Source organism: Plutella xylostella, chromosome 20 (assembly GCF_932276165.1).
Source record: "Plutella xylostella chromosome 20, ilPluXylo3.1, whole genome shotgun sequence".
Classification (NCBI taxonomy): Eukaryota; Metazoa; Arthropoda; class Insecta; order Lepidoptera; family Plutellidae; genus Plutella; species Plutella xylostella.
The window spans coordinates 2,646,636-2,664,217 of NC_064000.1; the positions used below are offsets into that span (position 1 = coordinate 2,646,636).

The 17,582-nt window shown below is 39.0% G+C and overlaps 3 protein-coding genes across 4 annotated transcripts; 2 read left to right on the forward strand and 1 right to left on the reverse strand.

Moving 5' to 3' along the window:
• Nucleotides 1-819: 819 nt before the first annotated feature.
• On the forward strand, nucleotides 820-3,122 carry LOC125490073. Its single transcript, XM_048628122.1, has 2 exons — nucleotides 820-1,314; nucleotides 2,040-3,122. Coding segments are annotated over exons 1-2 (912 nt in total). The 5' UTR covers nucleotides 820-1,312; the 3' UTR covers nucleotides 2,950-3,122.
• A 5,244-nt stretch (nucleotides 3,123-8,366) lies between these two features.
• Nucleotides 8,367-13,402, forward strand: LOC105383424 (EARP and GARP complex-interacting protein 1). Of its 2 annotated transcripts, none has more exons than XM_048628120.1 (9): nucleotides 8,367-8,480; nucleotides 8,683-8,817; nucleotides 9,293-9,439; nucleotides 9,750-9,836; nucleotides 10,096-10,275; nucleotides 10,743-10,861; nucleotides 11,890-11,991; nucleotides 12,651-12,770; nucleotides 13,139-13,399. In XM_048628120.1, the coding sequence occupies exons 1-9, from the start codon at nucleotides 8,439-8,441 to the stop codon at nucleotides 13,299-13,301; spliced, it is 1,095 nt and encodes a 364-aa protein (XP_048484077.1). In that variant the 5' UTR covers nucleotides 8,367-8,438; the 3' UTR covers nucleotides 13,302-13,399. The 2 variants fall into 2 exon arrangements, with proteins under 2 accessions (XP_048484077.1, XP_048484078.1); XM_048628121.1 differs by having other exon boundaries at nucleotides 8,439-8,480; nucleotides 10,099-10,275; nucleotides 13,139-13,402.
• Nucleotides 13,403-14,731: 1,329 nt separating this feature from the next.
• Nucleotides 14,732-16,069, reverse strand: LOC105385340 (RNA-binding protein pno1). Its single transcript, XM_011555700.3, has 3 exons — nucleotides 15,720-16,069; nucleotides 15,389-15,551; nucleotides 14,732-15,101 (listed from the first exon to the last, which is right to left on the reverse strand). Exons 1-3 carry the CDS (start codon nucleotides 15,953-15,955, stop codon nucleotides 14,757-14,759), a joined length of 744 nt encoding a protein of 247 aa, XP_011554002.3. The 5' UTR covers nucleotides 15,956-16,069; the 3' UTR covers nucleotides 14,732-14,756.
• Nucleotides 16,070-17,582: the final 1,513 nt, after the last annotated feature.

Sequence of the window (17,582 nt, forward strand, 5' to 3'; positions counted from 1 at the left end):
CAGCAGTAGGGACGTAATGGGTCGTGATGATGACAAATTACATAGAACACTTGGCTCGTCGGGAGGATTGAAGATGGATAAAGGTGCCAAGGTGGTCACAGAAAGGTGGCCTAAGAGACGGTCTGAGAGCAGCTGTTGTTAGAATGATAGATGGTCAGGTGAGATCAACAGCAGCCAGAGTGGCGTCGGGCCGATACAGGTTGCGTAGGTACACAAACGGAAATCTATAGCTATTAGACCTAACTATTGTGACATAGACAAAAACGTAGGTACCATGTAGGTACTTAGTCAAAACGCTGTCAAAATCTTCATGTCAAATCGAAACAGTAGGGTTTTTTGTAAATCTCATTTTACATTTGCTATGTAGTTATTAACTTTCAGCCTTCAGAATCGGCATCAGTGCTACATTGTTCTTGAGCGCTTTTATACATAAATAAAAATAATAAACAAGTTATGCGGAAAAATGACCAAATCTATAGATAATATTATATGCCATGCTTTCAAAAGTAACATGAAACAAATTACCAATGAGTTTGCGGAAGGTTTTAGCAAAAACGTTAAAAATATATGCATAGACTGCCAAATTCCTTTACTTATAAATAACACATATATAAATAAAACTGACAAATGCATAAAACTATATAAAGTTACAAATGAAATAACGGAAAAAATTATTCGACACATGAACACAAAAAAAAGTCCGGGCTTAGACGGAATACGAGTTGAGGACATTCAATATATAAGTAACGATCTTGTACCCATAATCACCCACCTAATAAATACATGCATTGAGTCATCCATTTACCCAGAGCAGTTAAAAATTGGTGTAATACGACCAATTTACAAAAGTGGTAAACAAAATGACGTAAACAATTATAGACCGATTACCATACTATCATGTATCGACAAAATTATAGAAAGATATTTCGGCAATCAAATAAATAATTACATACAAAAGAATAATATAATCAACAACAATCAATACGGATTTCAAAAAAACCAGAGTACGACAAAACTATTATCTAAATTTACAAATGAAATTAACGAACACCTTAACAACAAAAAACATGTACTTACCACTTACATAGATTTCAGTAAAGCATTTGACACATTAAGACACGTAACACTTTATAATAAATTAGAACAAAACGGCATCTCCGGACCATTACTCAACTGCTTAAAAAATTACCATAACAGTAGGCAAACGGTAGTAAAAATTTCTGATACGCTTAGTAACTGTATACCTACAGAAGAGGGAACGGCCCAAGGATCCATTATAGCCCCTTTGGAGTATTTATTTTATGTAAATGATATGTGCAACTAGGGAATGCAATCTCGTCTCGCCGAGATCTCAATCTCGCGAGATCTCGGCCGAATTTTACGAGATTGAATCTCGTCAAATTTTGTACGAGATCTCGCGTGATAACGAGATCGAGAAATGCAGCGTGACGACGTGTTTTTCATGCAAAATACCTATGTGTTTTTTGACAAGCCATTTTCAGACAAACTAACTTGCCCTTCCGTACCTTGATAACTTCATCTTCTACTTTAAACTTATTGTATTTGATTAATACGATCTCACAACATTTATTTCAAACTTGTGAAGTTTTTTTTTTGTTTTTATTTATAAAAAGTAATGTTGTATTACTCTTAATTATTGAAACTAAAGCAATACTTAATATAGATCATTATTTTGTTACCAATATTGTATGAATTTGAACTTATTAGCTACAGTAGGGACTTATAATAATTAGGTAAAGACATAAACAAATGTTATTAGAGTTAGAGACAAAATAATAAGTACTCTGCTGTTGATTTTTAAAAGAAACTTACATTATTTTAATAACTTACAACGAATTAACCATTTAATTACAAATCATGTCAGTTACTAGTTCCTAATACAAGCATTTGCATAATGTTTTTATTGACATTCTCCCAATCTCGCGAGATCTCGTAATTTGCGAGATCTCGCGAGACTGCGTTTTGAGTCTCGCGAGATCTCGCTAGGTGGAAATCTCGTACGAGATTGCATTCCCTATGTGCAACGTTATTAAAGAAGGGTCAGTTTATCAGTTTGCCGATGATACATGCCTCATCACAGCTCATAGGGACATAAAGGTAGCAGAAAGACACATGCAACAAAACTTTGATCTAATTTGCAAATGGGCACACGATGTGGGGCTGGTGATAAACAGTAACAAAACTAAACTCATTCACATAAGGTCCTCGCACAATACAGCCGACTATTCAATAAAAGTTATAACTCATGAACACGATTGCTTCCATAATAAACACCAAAATTGCAGCTGTAAAGCGCTAGAAATAGTACAGCAACACAAATATTTAGGACTTATTATTGACGAGCGTTTTAACTGGGGGCCACACATACAACACGTATGTCATAAACTGAGGGCTATACAAAGCAAGCTTGCAATATTAAAATATAAAGTTCCGTATAAAATCTTACGACTAATATACCTATCTATGGCCGATTCAATCATTGGATACGGATTATCCAGTTACGGAAAAACTTATAAAACGTATTTAGATTATATTTACAAACTACAAATTAGTATTCTAAAAATCATAGTTCCCAAAAAAGTTAAATTAGAATGCAAAAAGAATAACGATTATAACGACCTATTTAATTATTGTAAAATACTCTCAATTTTTGATAAAACTAAATTACATACACTAATCGAGGAAAACCAAAATAAAAGTAAACTTAATAAGAAAAAGCGACCAGATGGATTGCGTAACATACTGTATCAAAAATCATTCAACTTGCCTAAGGTCAATAATGTGTATGGTCAAAGAACATGGATGTACTACTTGCCTAACGTGCTAAACGAACTGCCATTGGAGATGCAGAACATATTTGTGACTACTGATAAGTTTAGCAGTAAGATAAAAAACCATTTCATAGATAGTTATAAGCGTACTACATAACTTTATTTACTTTTTTTTCATTGTTCATGTTAAGTAGGTATACATATTGTGTCTGCTTAAATAGTTTTATATAAAAATAAGTGAGCACTGACAGCGACAGATAAACCATGTCAGGTTTTCGTTCGCTGTAAAATGTATAAACCTAAGTTTTTCAATTAAATAAAAAATGCTTTAAAAAAAAAACATAATTATAGACTCGAACTGCAGTTGAGTAGAAACAACTTCCAATCAGAGGTCCACCTAGACTGAAAGTCATTCAGCGAGCTATGAATAGAGCTATGCTTGGAGTGTCTCTAAAAGATCACATTCGCAACGAAGTAATCCGACAGAGAACTTAAGTAACCGAGTTATATCGAAGAACCGATAACCGATGGGGTAAACGTGTTCTGAAGTGAAGACCGTGACTAGGCAACGCAGTGTAGGACGCCCTCTGGTTAGATGGGGTGACGACTTGAAAAAGGTACACCTCTAATGATTGGATGCGAAAGCTATAGATCGCATCCAGTGGCGTGCTTTGAGATAGGCCTGCGTACGCCACGCTACGCTACGCCCAGCAGTAAACTGCTATAGCCTGAAGAAGATAGGCTACTTTTTAAAGAGGAATCCCCTTTATATCCCGGGAAACCCTTAAAATTCGATGCGCAGTTCGCGCTGAAAAGCTACAGCGGAACAATGACATGAGTCATATTAGGAAGATGGGAAGGAAAAATGCAATGTCAAACGGAAACGAAGAGATAGCAATTCGGACGTCATGTTACAGCGATACCGGGCCCGTGGGAACATCCTGTTGAACGCATGTTTAACGTGATAATCATGCTAGTAGCGCAAACTTGAGGCGTTTGTTAAAAAAAAAAAAAGTTCCTTTTTGGAGAAATAGATGGCGTTGTCTGGGGTTGTACCAACTTTCAAACCCTCAGAACTTGCTCAGAACACACTCAGATCACAATATGTTATTCTGTGAGGCTAACGAAATGTGAAAGTGACGTAGGTAGGTAGAATTGTAGTATTATTTTCTCTATGATGTCGATGTCACTGTTGCTTCAGCGTTCAGTGCGATTGTGCGTACAGCCTTTCTTTTCAAGTTTTCTCAGTTTCCTTGTGTTTCTCCTGTATTAATTGAGTTGTAGTTGAGCTATCTGCTCCTCCTCCCTTGATACTGTAGGGTTAGTGCACTTGAGATAGTGACTCTTTTGAGATAGTTTGAGTTTGAGTTCTTATTCTGAGTTTAGAACTCTTTGCTCTCTATGTAATTTTTGACAGTTGATACACTGCGTTTTCACGCCATCTATCCTCTTACCCAAAAGCTCAACTGACAGCTGTCAAGGAAAACGGCTCTATTTTAACTATGGTATAGATCGGCGCAGTCAGCGACTGACGCTAATCTTAATTCTAGTCTCCCTCTAGCTAAGAAAAATAAGATTTAAAACATTGATGGGCACTAGACCAACGGTGAAACTCATAAAAAAGTACTAAAATATTGTATGGGAGTTCAGTGACGGTTTGCTGGTGCACATTCCGGCACTCTGCCCAGGCGCAGTATAGCAAACACGACGTCGCGTCGGTGACCGTTGTGTGCGTGTGAGTCAATGATTTCAAAAGTAGTAGTAATATATAAGTCAATGGTGTGAGTGCACACTTTTGTCTGTATGAAAACTTATTGATATTTGAAAAAAGGTAAGTAAGTACTCTCGGCACATATAACTTTGAAATCTTTCCCAATAAAGCACAAAAAGATGGTCTTCATACGAACCCTAGGTAAAACAGAAATTCATTGACGGTTGTTGAAATAACTTCGGCTTCTTCAACCTGTCCCGTGGGCGTCGCACGTCAGTTCGGCATGTAGAATTCCGCGGGTACCCACCTACACCCTGACTAACTAGGTACATAATAGCCGGCACACAGTTACTTTCAGCATGTGGATATGAGAAACAAAATGTAGCAATAGGAAAAGGAGTTTAGTCCAGTCAAGGAATGAGGTGTAGAGTGCATGAGCAGGTAACTAAGAGATTTCTTCAGAAACTTGTTCAGGGGGCTTAGTTTGTTAACATACCAAAAGTCCTGACTCCTAGGTGATGAGCGGGGGGGAGGAGGGGGGTTAAAGGTACGAAATTTTGCTTTTTTGCTTTTATCTCGAAAACGGTGCATCGGAGAGAAATATTGTTAAAGAATAAAATGGAGTTCTTAAAATTATCTAAAACTTTTATATCATATGTTTTTTTCTAATTCCTAACCGTATATTGTCTAAACCTATTCATAAATGAAAAAATGAATAGGAAAGAAGCTGTAGATTTTTAAATTCCCTTTTAGAATATATATGTCGCAGGCATCTGGTTTAATCTCCTGTTTGATTGAACCGCTAGCTAATGGATGACGCTGCTTAGTTGTATGACTAGGCCGAACGTTGATTGCATAAGCGTCACAAAACGTCCAACTAGTTAGCTGACTTAAAATCAGTCAGGTGGTGAACAAAACAAATATGGCGTCTAACAGCTAACAGCTGACACAAAAAGCACCTATATTGTTAGTTTTTTGCAAATAAATTAGCTTTAAAGTGCGTTATTTGTGTTAAAATAGTGTGACAACATGGATTTACCTATTATTACGCCGCGGGCGGATATTTTCAAAAAAATTGTGGTGAAACTGGATAATTATGAACAACAATATGAAGGTACGTTTATTGTTATTGTTTAGTTAATTTGTGAGATAAGATCTTTGTAACGTATTTTTGTTGACTCTTGTCTGGTCATGTTCACCCTAACCAGACATTACAAAGTTGCTATACTATATCACATTCAACGACTTCGCTGAATGACGTTCAGTCAAGACGTCGAACGTTACAATCAACGACTTGACGAGTTGTCCTTTAGTCATACAACTGAATAGCGCCATCCAATGAACGCTACTCAGTTGTATGACTAGGCCGAACGTTGATTGTACAAGCGTCACAAAACGTCCAACTAGTTAGCGGACTTAAAATCAGTCAGATGGTAAATCACTGACATAGCTCACCGAGTTAGTAAGCTTAAGTGTAAGTAAAATAGCTGTAACTTTAGGGGGGTTGGACATTGACCAGCATATGTATATGTCGCAGGCAACTGGTTTAATCTCATGTTTGATTGAACCACTAGCCCGTTCATTGGATGGCGCTGTTCAGTTGTATGACTAGGCCGAACGTTGATTGTACAAGCGTCACAAAACGTCCAACTAGTTAGCTGACTTAAAATCAGTCAGGTGGTGAATAAAACAAATATGGCGTCTAACAGCTAACAGCTGACACAAAAAGCACCTATATTGTTAGTTTTTTGCAAATAAATTAGCTTTAAAGTGCGTTACTTGTGTTCGCCTTGACGAGTTGTCCTTTAGTCATACAACTGAATAGCGCCATCCAATGAACGGGCTAGTGGTTCAATCAAACAGGAGATTAAACCAGTTGCCTGCGACATATATAATATTCTAAAAGGGGATTTAAAAATCTACAACTTCTTTTCTATTATTTTTTTTTCATTTATGAATAGGTTTAGACAATAATATGATGGAATATTTATCACTTGAATCACTTAGTTACCTGCTCACGCACTCTACACCTCATTTTGAGTCATTTATTGATTGACTATTAGAATGTTTGTGGTATTATGGAATAATTAATTTTATGCTCAGGATAAAGACATTGGGATTAGTTCACATATTACTCTGTGTGTTTTTATTTAAATCGTACTAAAGCCATCGTATCCATACTTTACGTTCTATGCGAACTACAATTTCAAATATCTACATAACATGTAGGTCGATGGGTTACTATAATATCAGTCATTTAGACGTAATGCCTACATATATTATGTATGTATGATATTTGTTTTGTATAAAGTACCTATAAATACAAGTATGACGATCTAAGATGCTTCCTTAAAGTGTGTTATTGACACAGGGGTATAATCGTGACAGTTCTGACATTGCGAAAAAGAGACGCTTAGCTACATTAAGCGTAAGAAAAAAACGTTAAGCTGTAAATGTTTTTTGTCCTTTTTGCTGTGGCGCCTGTTTACGTCAGTTATCTGTGCCAAACAATGAAACAAATGAAAAATCTGTGCCAAACAAAGACTGACAGTTACAACAAAATTTTCTAAATGCTATTTATTTTTGATTTGCTAGTGATTTGTGGGTGTTTATTAAGTTTATTAGACTATTATCATCACTTAACGAGTGTGTGACATGGGTGGGTGGATTTTGTTCGGTTGTATAGAGCATATTGAACGAAAACACGATGGAATGATGGATGAGATATATTTTCACATGTAAGTAGATACTATCAAGTTTAACAAGCTTACATTCATCATAGTACTATCTATTGGCTCGATTTTAATATAAAACGATACTAATTTTAATACTGTAAGGTCTTTTAGTATCAGTTTTAAGTAAAAATTACGAGGTACCATATCATAACAAATCACATGGTGTTGCAAGTTATTGAAAATTTATTTTACCCACAAATATTATAGTATGCAAAGAAAATACTAGAAATTGTAACGGACTCGGGTTGGGTTTACAAATGGGGCGCACGAATTCGGTTTTTGTGAAGATTGTATTTTGTAGAAGCCATTCTCCTCTTTCAAATGAGGTGCCTCTCATTGTGAGGAAACGTTCGTTTCGTTTTTTTCTTCTATGTGTGATTTCTTCTGTATAATATAAAGTTTATTGTATTGATACGAAATGCGTATTTCCTTTAAAAAAAACCCCATCACATATTTGGCCCACGATTATAATGCTCATGCTCATCCATTTATCTCTGCTTCATAGGTTTCCGACAGAAAAAAATATATCAAGAAAATGGATATTACCGGTCGCACAAATTGGGAACCAAAGAAACGTACAAAAATTGTGTTCGGCACATTTTGAAGAGGATTGTTTCGATTGGACGAAGACAATGAATCATACAATCCACTCAGTTTGTGTATATTAAATAATTATATTGAAATCAAATAAGTATGAGTAAAGTTTTTTTTCTTATATCGTCGGTTGACAGGAAAAACTCACTAAGGCTGATTTTTTCAATATTCAGATAAATGTTATCTGGGTAATACAAACATTGAGAAACATTGAGACGCAACAGCATCAAAAATTATTTCCCAGCAAAACTTTTATCTGGCTATTGAAAAATTAGCCTTTAGTGTCTTTTTCCTATCAACCGACGATATACTCAAGTTTTGTTTTTGTTATTATGATAAGTTAAATTTCCCCATATTTAGGTTTAATTTTTTTGTCGGCAACATCTATGGTTTGAGTGAGAAAGAGAATAGTGCACACGGCGATTGCCAGTCTAGAGGTAGTAGGTCTATGGTTATTGAGATATTTGTCAATTTTGACAGTGATGTGTCGTCATTATATCAATGTCAGTGTCATATCAGCTGAAGCTGATTATTGTTTTGTCAACAAACATTATAAAATAATGTTTTTTAATTAATTTTATCAGAAATCTAGTTAATGAAGGCATTATGGAAGACGGCAATTCGATTATCTACGGTCTTGAAAACCAGGCAAGTTCTTTCATTTATAAATTTTTAAGAGAACCATGAAAAAACTTCCACCCTTCCTAGTCTCTTTACTTTTACCTTGATGATCTTACTATTATGTGGTTGTCTGGAAGACACTACTTTTAGTAATAAGGCCACTGATTGTGCTATTAATGTTTGTAAAACTGTTTTTGTGCAATAAAGACCTCTATCTGTATCCCAACAGACCCGAGCGCTATCCCCCCAGTACGCAGAGAGTGACGCCGTGAGGTTCCTCATCGGCACGCAGAGCCTGAAGCCGCAGTCCAACCAGGTGCATGTGGTGGAGCTTGAGGAGGACACCGGCGCTTTGCACACCAGGGTAACACATCACATTCACTACATTGGAGTTGAGGCCTAGGGAAATTATGACCAGGGTAACACATCTTATTTGCTACATTGGGGCTTAGACCTTATGGATATGTAGAAAGTTTCCATTGGAGTGAGCTGGGCAGTCTTATGCAGCTTACTAACACCCCCAAAAAGAATAGTGAAGGGCAGAGAAATCTGACCCCTTTCAGACACATTTTTACTATGAGAGAGCTATCAGGTTTCTCTGCCCCTGACCTATATTGCATATGAGTACATTAAATATCAAATCAAATCAAATTTAATATTTCATTGTTATTATTTCCTGCACCTTACTCAATAGAATGGAATCTTTGCTCCCAAAATTCCTTGAAGTTTTAAACTTCCACCCTATATTTGGACCTTGGTGCTAATCTATGGATTATCTATGAAAATTTTAAGTTTTTCTTGTATCCTTACACAAAACTTTGCCTTTGTAAAATTTCCAGGTATTCAAACATGAGATCGGTGAGATATGGCACCTCCGCTGCTCGCCGCACGACGTGGCTACCCTCATGACTACTCACAACTCCTATGATCCTGTCACGGTACAGTGCACCATGGGCGTCTCTATATTCAAGCTTCCTACTATTGAGGTATGGTTCTGGATGGGTACTCTTGATTGACGAAATATGAAGTATTGGAGTGCTGCTTGACTGTAGCTTATTGCTTTAAACATATTGATTGCATGACAGCTCTCCAGAACTTCACAATTTGTGAAATAAAATTAGCCCTAATTGTAGTCATACAGCCATACTGCTGTAGCAGTTGGTGATATTCTGTAACTGTTACTGTGTGGCAAAAGGGCTGAATATTTACTTAATCCAAGAAATTACTTTACTGATCTTATACTTATCCCTGACATTATATTTATTAGCAAAATAATATTATAAATTGGTGTTTCAGGTGATCCCGAAAGATATGGATGAGCTCAGCGCAATACAGAGTAGGAATGCTGAGGACATGGAGCATCTACTTACTATCAAACCAGAGGTAAGCAGCTTGAAATTTGTCAGATGAAGATGTTTTTTTATGATTTGGCAAACATACAACTTTAATTTAAGATTGTGATAAATTTTGTTTTTTAAATTTGTTTTTGAGCCCTTTCTACTAATTTGATGAAAATTAGTAAAACTATCATTTCTGTAATACCTTGCTATTCCAAATTACTAGCACTATTCTGAATTATACCTACTTATTTTGAACTCCGAAGTCTGCCATTTGTCTTCGAATCCCACTTCTCACCTTCTAGAAGCCAGACGAAGAGCTCCGCTGCGCCGAGTGGCACCCCACCGACGCGGGGCGCGTGGCCGTGATGACGTCAGCGGGGGCGCGCGTGTACGACGGGGGGGCGGCGGTGGCGGGCGCGGGGGAGGGGCGCCGCGGCAAGTGCGGCGGGGGGAAGTGGAGCCCGCACGCGCCTACTGGACAGGTAATGTACATAGGCCTCTCTCTCTCGGCCTACCTCATCCATCCACTTAGCTTACTATACCTACCACTTTCGCAACATCCTTTATACTATACTGTATGTAAAAGGCGATAAGGCCGCCTATTGTACATTAGTTCTAGTCTAGTCTATAAGTATATTTGATTTATGTGGTGTTCAATAAAGCAATATTCTATTCTAAGATGACTCAGCATCTGCTGTTAATAAAAAGTTAGCTATTACGTCCAAACGTGTCACTACAGATAGGAATTAGGTTTCATTGCAGTCTTCGGTAACAGATTCTGAACGGTTCAACAATCGATTGTCCCGCGATTAAGTGACGTATCGTTCTATGGGCTGGACAATCCACTGTTGATGATCCGTTCAGAATCTGTCAATTTAGTATCTGAGATAAAACAGACTGTACTAGACGTAGGTATACATAATGTAATATATTATGTACTATATTCCAGTTGGCAATAATCCAAGACACGCACATCCGCAGCTACGACCTGCGCTGCGCCGCGCCCGCGTGGAGCGTGGAGGCCGCGCACAAGCAGCTCGTCAGGGATATCGACTTTAATCCCAACAGGTTGGAGGCTATTGTTGACTGTATAATAATATAAGACTTGGGGACATCTCACTTTATATTTTTTATTCAAACTTAAATGAGTCTTTGGGTAAATGGGCTTGCTCCGCCACGGATATCGACTTCAATCCCAACAGGTTAGAGACTAATTTTCATTGTTTTTCTTACTAATGTTGCACCCATGGCGGGTTTGCTTGATGGATCAGGGGCATCTACTTCAATCCCAACATGTTTTTTAGATACTATTGCTGGTTACATATTTCATAAGAGCGGTGGTAGCTCAGTTGAGTTAGCGCCCGCTTCTCAGGCCAGATATGCGGGTTCGAATACCATCGCTCTTCATCATCATCATCATCATCATCATCAGCCAATAATCATCCACTGCTGGACATAGGCCTCTCCCAAGGAGCGCCACAACACTCGGTCCTCGGCCTTCCTCATTCAACCACTACCCGCCACCCGCCTAAGGTCGTCAGTCCAGCGGGCAGGAGGGCGCCATCGCTCTTACGGTGAAGCAAAACATCATGAGGACATAGATGTCCTAGAATCTGATTATAGATATGTATGTGCATTGTACTCTTTCAAAAACGGCGATACGGCTACGACTAAGATTCCGTCGTCCATATATTCGGAGGCGAATAATTCTGTCGGTGTATCGTTCTTTGGTGAAACATTCTGTTGAAGAAAAGTCATGCGGAGAAATGACCGCCGGAGAATACCACAGTGACCAACAAAGTTTCTAAGGAACATGAATATTTTTTTTGCGAATTTTGACATTCTGATTTCATTTTCGAGCTTAGATATAACATGCTGCACGCGTAGGTTTCACCTTAAGCTGCGTACAAACCGGCCAAACGAACGCCAACGAACGGATTTCGTTGACCTTCGTTGCTGCAATCTGCCCTGTATTATGTATGATAAATATCCATCGTTGGGCATTCGTTGGGCCGGTCTGTACGCAGCTTAAGTTACCCTTTTTGCAACACCCTGTATAGTGAAAAGCGGTTTACATGGTTAACATATAATTTCAGACAGTTCCAGCTGGCCAGCGTGGGCGACGACGGGGCGCTCAACATCTGGGACTACCGCAGCAGCAAGGAGCCCATCTTCACGCGGCAGGACCACTCGCATTGGTGAGATATGCTAAGCCAAAAATAATCATTCAGGCGGTCTAAACAACTTTTGTTCTAGGACTACGATCCCCTGAGTCAGCGTAGTACACAACTTTTGCAACAGCCTGTAGGGTGAAGGTTTATCAGGGCGTCGAGGTACCACACCAACTCGACTACACTTATAAAAACATATAGCATTAGTCTTAAGGCAACCTGTCAAATCCATACATTTTATTAGTAGGTAGTAGTAGTAACTTAAATTCTAGTTTTCAAGGAAAATCCAACTTATTTACGTGGGATAGGGATCTGTAAGTCAAACGTTATAGGGCTCCTGCTATATTTTAAAAAGGAAAGTATAACTAAAATTCGTTTTGTACAATCATTTCAACATTGTCACCCGCATGCTGAGCCTAAGAGTACGTTCAGATGACAAGCGCTCAACACGCGTTTTGATAATGCTCGTTTACAACTACATCTATGTACATGTATGTAGTTGTAAACGCGCGTTATCAAAACGCTTGTTTATAGCGCTTGTCAACTGAACGCACTGTAATTCAAATAAATTATGACAGATATGGGATTGTGAGGCCAGTGCGTATGTGCCATTTTCATGAGCGGTTGGCCCTATTCTTACCCTAACTAGTCAAGTTTTGTAGTTTAAATGTAATTCTCATTTCCAGGGTGTGGACGGTCCGCTACAACACATACCACGAGCAGCTGCTGCTGACGGGTTCGTCGGACGCGCGCGCGCTGCTCACGGCCGCCGCCAGCGTCTGCGAGCGAGACGGCGGTGCTGCCCAGTGAGTACCATCATCATCATCATCACCAGCAGCGCTGCTCACCGCCGCCGCCAGCGTGTCATGTGTAGACAAACCTGACCCCCCTCTCATAGTTACAATGCTTCTGAAGGGGTCAGGTTTCTCTGCCCCTTACTATCATCATGACCAGCAGCGCTGCTCACGGCCGCGACCGCGCCCAGTGAGTACCATCACCATCACCTGATGGCCTAGCACGGGGCGCAAGACGTGACAAAAGTCGTCGCACTCGCTATCGAAGCCGCACGATGTGGGTGAGCGCAACGGAAAACTTTTGTCACGATTTTGCCCCGTGCTTCCCCCTTCTGATTTTTTCCGTCACTAACTCAGAACAATAACCCTCCGGTCCACAGACTAGAAGACGGCGTGCTGCAGGCGTACTCCGCGCACTCGGACTCTGTGTACTGCGCGGAGTGGAGCGCCGCCGACCCCTGGACCTTCGCCTCGCTCAGCTACGACGCGCGCCTCGTGCTGTCCACTGTGCCGAGGCACGACAAGTATAAGATCCTGTTGTAGTGAGAAGTGGCAGTAACTATGGACGCTATGGCCACACTCTATGGATGCTCTATGGGCTACAGTTTTAATTATTGTCTATGGACGCTATGGCTATACTGTAGACACCACGATAAGAAATGTATTGATATAATATTTATAAGAATTAAATTATACTTATTTAAATAAGATCCTGCTCACATCTTATTTCCACAGAGGAAATTCTATATCTGCCCTCAGGCGTTATCTACAGCAACGACGCTTGAAAAATACACATTCTGAACTTGTTAATTAGACTAAATAGTACTATTAAATAGTACTGAGTTTAATACTTCAACCTCTCTGTGTGCAATATTTGACGTTTGGTACAACTCACGTATGTTGTCACGACCACGACATCTATCGGCTTGAACAAAAACTCAACTGACAGCTGTCAAGGAAAACGGCTCATTGTATAGTGCCACAAACTTATCTGTTCCGGTGACAGCTCACGTAAATGTGTAATATTTCTTCATTCTATAAGATTTTAAGTTTGCCAGTAGTTGTAATTCGCTCTTGTGGTTTCAATAAACCCATCTAATCTATATCAATATATAATTCATTAGTAAATAATGAGATATGGATCAATTTAGTTCGCTCTCACCGGAACAGATAAGTTTGTCGCACTGTATGTAACTTACATACAATTCAATCAGGTTTCCTTTCATCATCAGCCCTATGATTTTTTAAAAGCTTACCTAAATATTTACCTTCCTTTCACCTCAATTTTGAAGCAGTGATCACTGTTCGATAAGCGGCGAGTAAACGTGAATTTGTATGACGCGGGAGAGTCGCCACCTAGCGGCACACGCTCTGCACTAGCTCCTCTGTCCGCGCCATACAATTTTACGTTAGGTTTCACAGCTCGATCTGATGAAAAGCCTATAAAGAGTATAAAGGCTTAAAGTTATACTTAATTTTTAATAAGTCCAGGAATAGATAAAATATTCATTATAATAATTATGCATTTATGTTTAAGTGCGTGATATGATTTAATATTTCTTGAATGATTTTATCTTGTTTGTGCTCCAAAGGGAAAAATAATTTGTAATAATCTTCATCATTATTATTTATTAATACGTTAAGTTTGATTAATTAAATGTAAGTTATTAATTCTTATTGAAAAATAATAAATATTCTATTGAATGTGTATTTTTTTTACATGCCACTGTGAGTGTCATCCTGTAAAATGTCCAAGAGGATTCAATAGGAAAAATGCAGGTAGGAATGCTTTATAGGGTTTATAAGAGGGTTGCTGTAGGCAAAGGTAAAGCGGGATGGTAGGAGGACAAGCACCATTCAGCTCTCAGATGTATTAGTTAAGTGCGAGTTTACCCACTAGTAGAAGATTACTGATATGACTATAGAAAAGACATAGGGCGATGGATGTAAATGGTAAAATAAACTTCAATAGCTGTGAACCATAAATACTTTATTAGACTAAAATCTCTCAGCGACTCTGTTGGCAACATTCCGCAGGTTTCCGTAAACTTTTGAAGGAGGCGACCCCATGATCAGGTTACAAATGGCTCTTCTAGCCAAGGCAATATTCTGGTAGCTGCCTAAAATGTGGATTTTAGAATCAGCCAGGACTATTCGGGTTTTTGTTACATTTTCAATTGTGAATTTTGTCCTCCCTGCCTTTCCTGCTAGACGGCCAATGGCTCTTCCTAAGTGGTCACCGTTCAGTGTCTTGACATCTTTGATCTCAAATGATTCAACAAATAGATCGTCCAATCTGAGGAGGGCTAGTGCATCTTCTACTTCAAAGCCATAGATGAAAGCCTGAAAAAATAACAAATCATTGTTATCATAAATAAACAGCCCTCCATAACATGAGCCTTCTTCAAGACTAGCAGGTTATAGACATGATCTGGCCACAGGGCCAGCGGGTTGTAGAGTATCACATACTTAATTAATACCTCACACCAATTATAAATGACCAGGTACCTTGACACAATGGTCAGACTCTAAATTCTGTGACATCCAGTTGCTGTGTGGATAAGTTAAAATAATTTTCATACAACTTATTTATAATTGATTGTTAAAAAGGACAATAAAAGCAACATTACCTTGATGAAGTCTGCAGCCTTTTGTAAGTTAGCTATATCTTTAGTTTCAGGTCCGACTTTGATCTCGACGTTACGAGTTTTTGTGTTGAAGCGTACTTGCAGCAGAAGGTGTTCCACTATTGGCGTGAATATCTTTAACCAGCTCTCTTTTAAAGGTGTGTATCTGAAATTATTGAAACATACTATAATTAATATTGTAATGTACAGTGTTACATACATTAATAATAACTAAATACATAAAGTACCAACAAATACAATTTTAGGATAAAAATAATAAGTGAATTAATAATAAGTGAAGTAAATTAATAGGTTATAAATTTTGAGGTTATACCTGTGTGCGGGAACTGGTATTTTCCTCATGTTGACCTTGCTCTCGTTGGGCTCAGCATTCTTCTTAGACCTCTTAGCCCTTGGACGAGTGTGTTTAGCCTTGCCCTGGATGCCGTTGTGTTCTTCCACCTCCATGGTGTCTCCCGACTCGGAAACCGCCCTTCTCTTCACATTTTTCAGCTTAATAGGGTTCTTAGCGGGAAGAAAATCGTTCACATTGATATTGTCTGTCTCCATGTTTAATGTTAAATAGTTTCACTGTGTGCAATCAGGCTAAAATTGATGTTTTTATTAATTTGTTTACGTAAATTTTATTCAACACATGGCCCACTGTTGACAGCTAGTGTCAAAAAGAAACTTTAATACCCCATTTACACTCTCGCACGAGTGGCGAGGCGAGCGACAAGGCGAGGGGCGAGGCGCGAGTGTGAACAGTCGCTCGTGGCTCGCCTCCTCGCTCGCCTCGCCACTCGCGGCGCTCGCGTCCGGAGCGGTTTTTGGGGCACGAGTCAAAGGAGCTCGCGTCGAGCTCGCGTCGCACGCGAGCGGGTGTTTACACTCTCGCGTCCGCTTCATTCTGGCTTCTACATCGTGCCGCGCAGGTTGTGTTCGTCGTCGTATAATTATAACGTAGTGTTTTTTCCTCAGTTGTATAATGGATTGGTCGCAAGACGAAACATTTAATTTCATATAAGTAAATATTTCAATAAAATAATAATAATAAAAAAACACTAAAACGTAAGAAATAAAAGCAGTACTTACCTGCTTAGATATATTAGTACTGTCACATAGAATAGGTCTAAACCATGTCTAAACCTTAAATTATTTCTTACGTTTTAGTGGTTTTTTGAAGTCTTTTTTTTTATCATTATTTTATTTTATTACTTATTTATACTTAGTTTATTTGTAATAATTGACAATCACAATTAAGAAGCAAATGATACCTATAAGTCCTACTAGTCAGTAGTAAACACGAAGTAGTTGCTATATACCTACCGTTGAGGAGTTCCCTTGACTACCTTCCGTTTCCATCATCAGATCAGCTCAAGGTCACCATCATATTTTTTTTAATGTTATAAATATAGGTAAGTACCTATGTACTTTCTAAATTTCATTAACTACAATCGGTTAATAGGTACCCAAAATGGAAATTCATAGCCTGTTTTTAACCCTTTACCCACCCTTGGAGGTGGAATCAAAATTTGAAAAAAATGGGACCACATGGGATCTCAACCCAATACATAAAAAAAAAAATTTTCAAAATCGGTCCATAAACGGCGAAGTAATCGGTGATCATACATAAATTCTTTATTGTTGCGGCTAAAACTTCGACGTCCTCCATCGTTGCTAGCTCAAAGACAACTGAACTCTGCACGAGAGTGTAAACACCCACTCGCGTCACACGCGAGTGGGTGTTTACATTCGCGCCTCCGCACGAGTGACGAGGCGAGCGAGGAGGCGAGGGCCGAGGCGAGAGTGTAAATGGGGTATAATACCCCATGGAGGAGGCGAGGGCCGAGGCGAGAGTGTAAATGGGGTATAATACCCCATTTACACTCTCGCCTCGGCCCTCGCCTCCTCGCTCGCCTCGTCACTCGTGCGGAGGCGCGAATGTAAACACCCACTCGCGTGTGACGCGAGAGGGTGTTTACACTCTCGTGCAGAGTTCAGTTGTCTTTGAGCTAGCAACGATGGAGGACGTCGAAGTTTTAGCCGCAACAATAAAGAATTTATGTATGATCACCGATTACTTCACCGTTTATGGACCGATTTTGAAAATTTTTTTTTTTATGTATTGGGTTGAGATCCCATGTGGTCCCATTTTTTTCAAATTTTGATTCCACCTCCAAGGGTGGGTAAAGGG

What these genes read in the sequence shown, in the direction of transcription:
- LOC105385340 (XM_011555700.3), bottom strand. Translation starts at nt 15,955, where the DNA reads ATGGAGACAGACAATATCAATGTGAACGATTTTCTTCCCGCTAAGAAC. An exon ending in ATACCAGTTCCCGCACACAG is followed by an intron (nt 15,552 to 15,719) that starts GTATAACCTCAA and finishes CAATAATTTCAG; the next exon opens with ATACACACCTTTAAAAGAGA. An exon ending in AGGCTGCAGACTTCATCAAG is followed by an intron (nt 15,102 to 15,388) that starts GTAATGTTGCTT and finishes TTATTTTTTCAG; the next exon opens with GCTTTCATCTATGGCTTTGA.
- LOC105383424 (XM_048628120.1), top strand. Translation starts at nt 8,439, where the DNA reads ATGGAAGACGGCAATTCGATTATCTACGGTCTTGAAAACCAG. An exon ending in CCGGCGCTTTGCACACCAGG is followed by an intron (nt 8,818 to 9,292) that starts GTAACACATCAC and finishes TAAAATTTCCAG; the next exon opens with GTATTCAAACATGAGATCGG. An exon ending in ATCGACTTTAATCCCAACAG is followed by an intron (nt 10,862 to 11,889) that starts GTTGGAGGCTAT and finishes ATATAATTTCAG; the next exon opens with ACAGTTCCAGCTGGCCAGCG.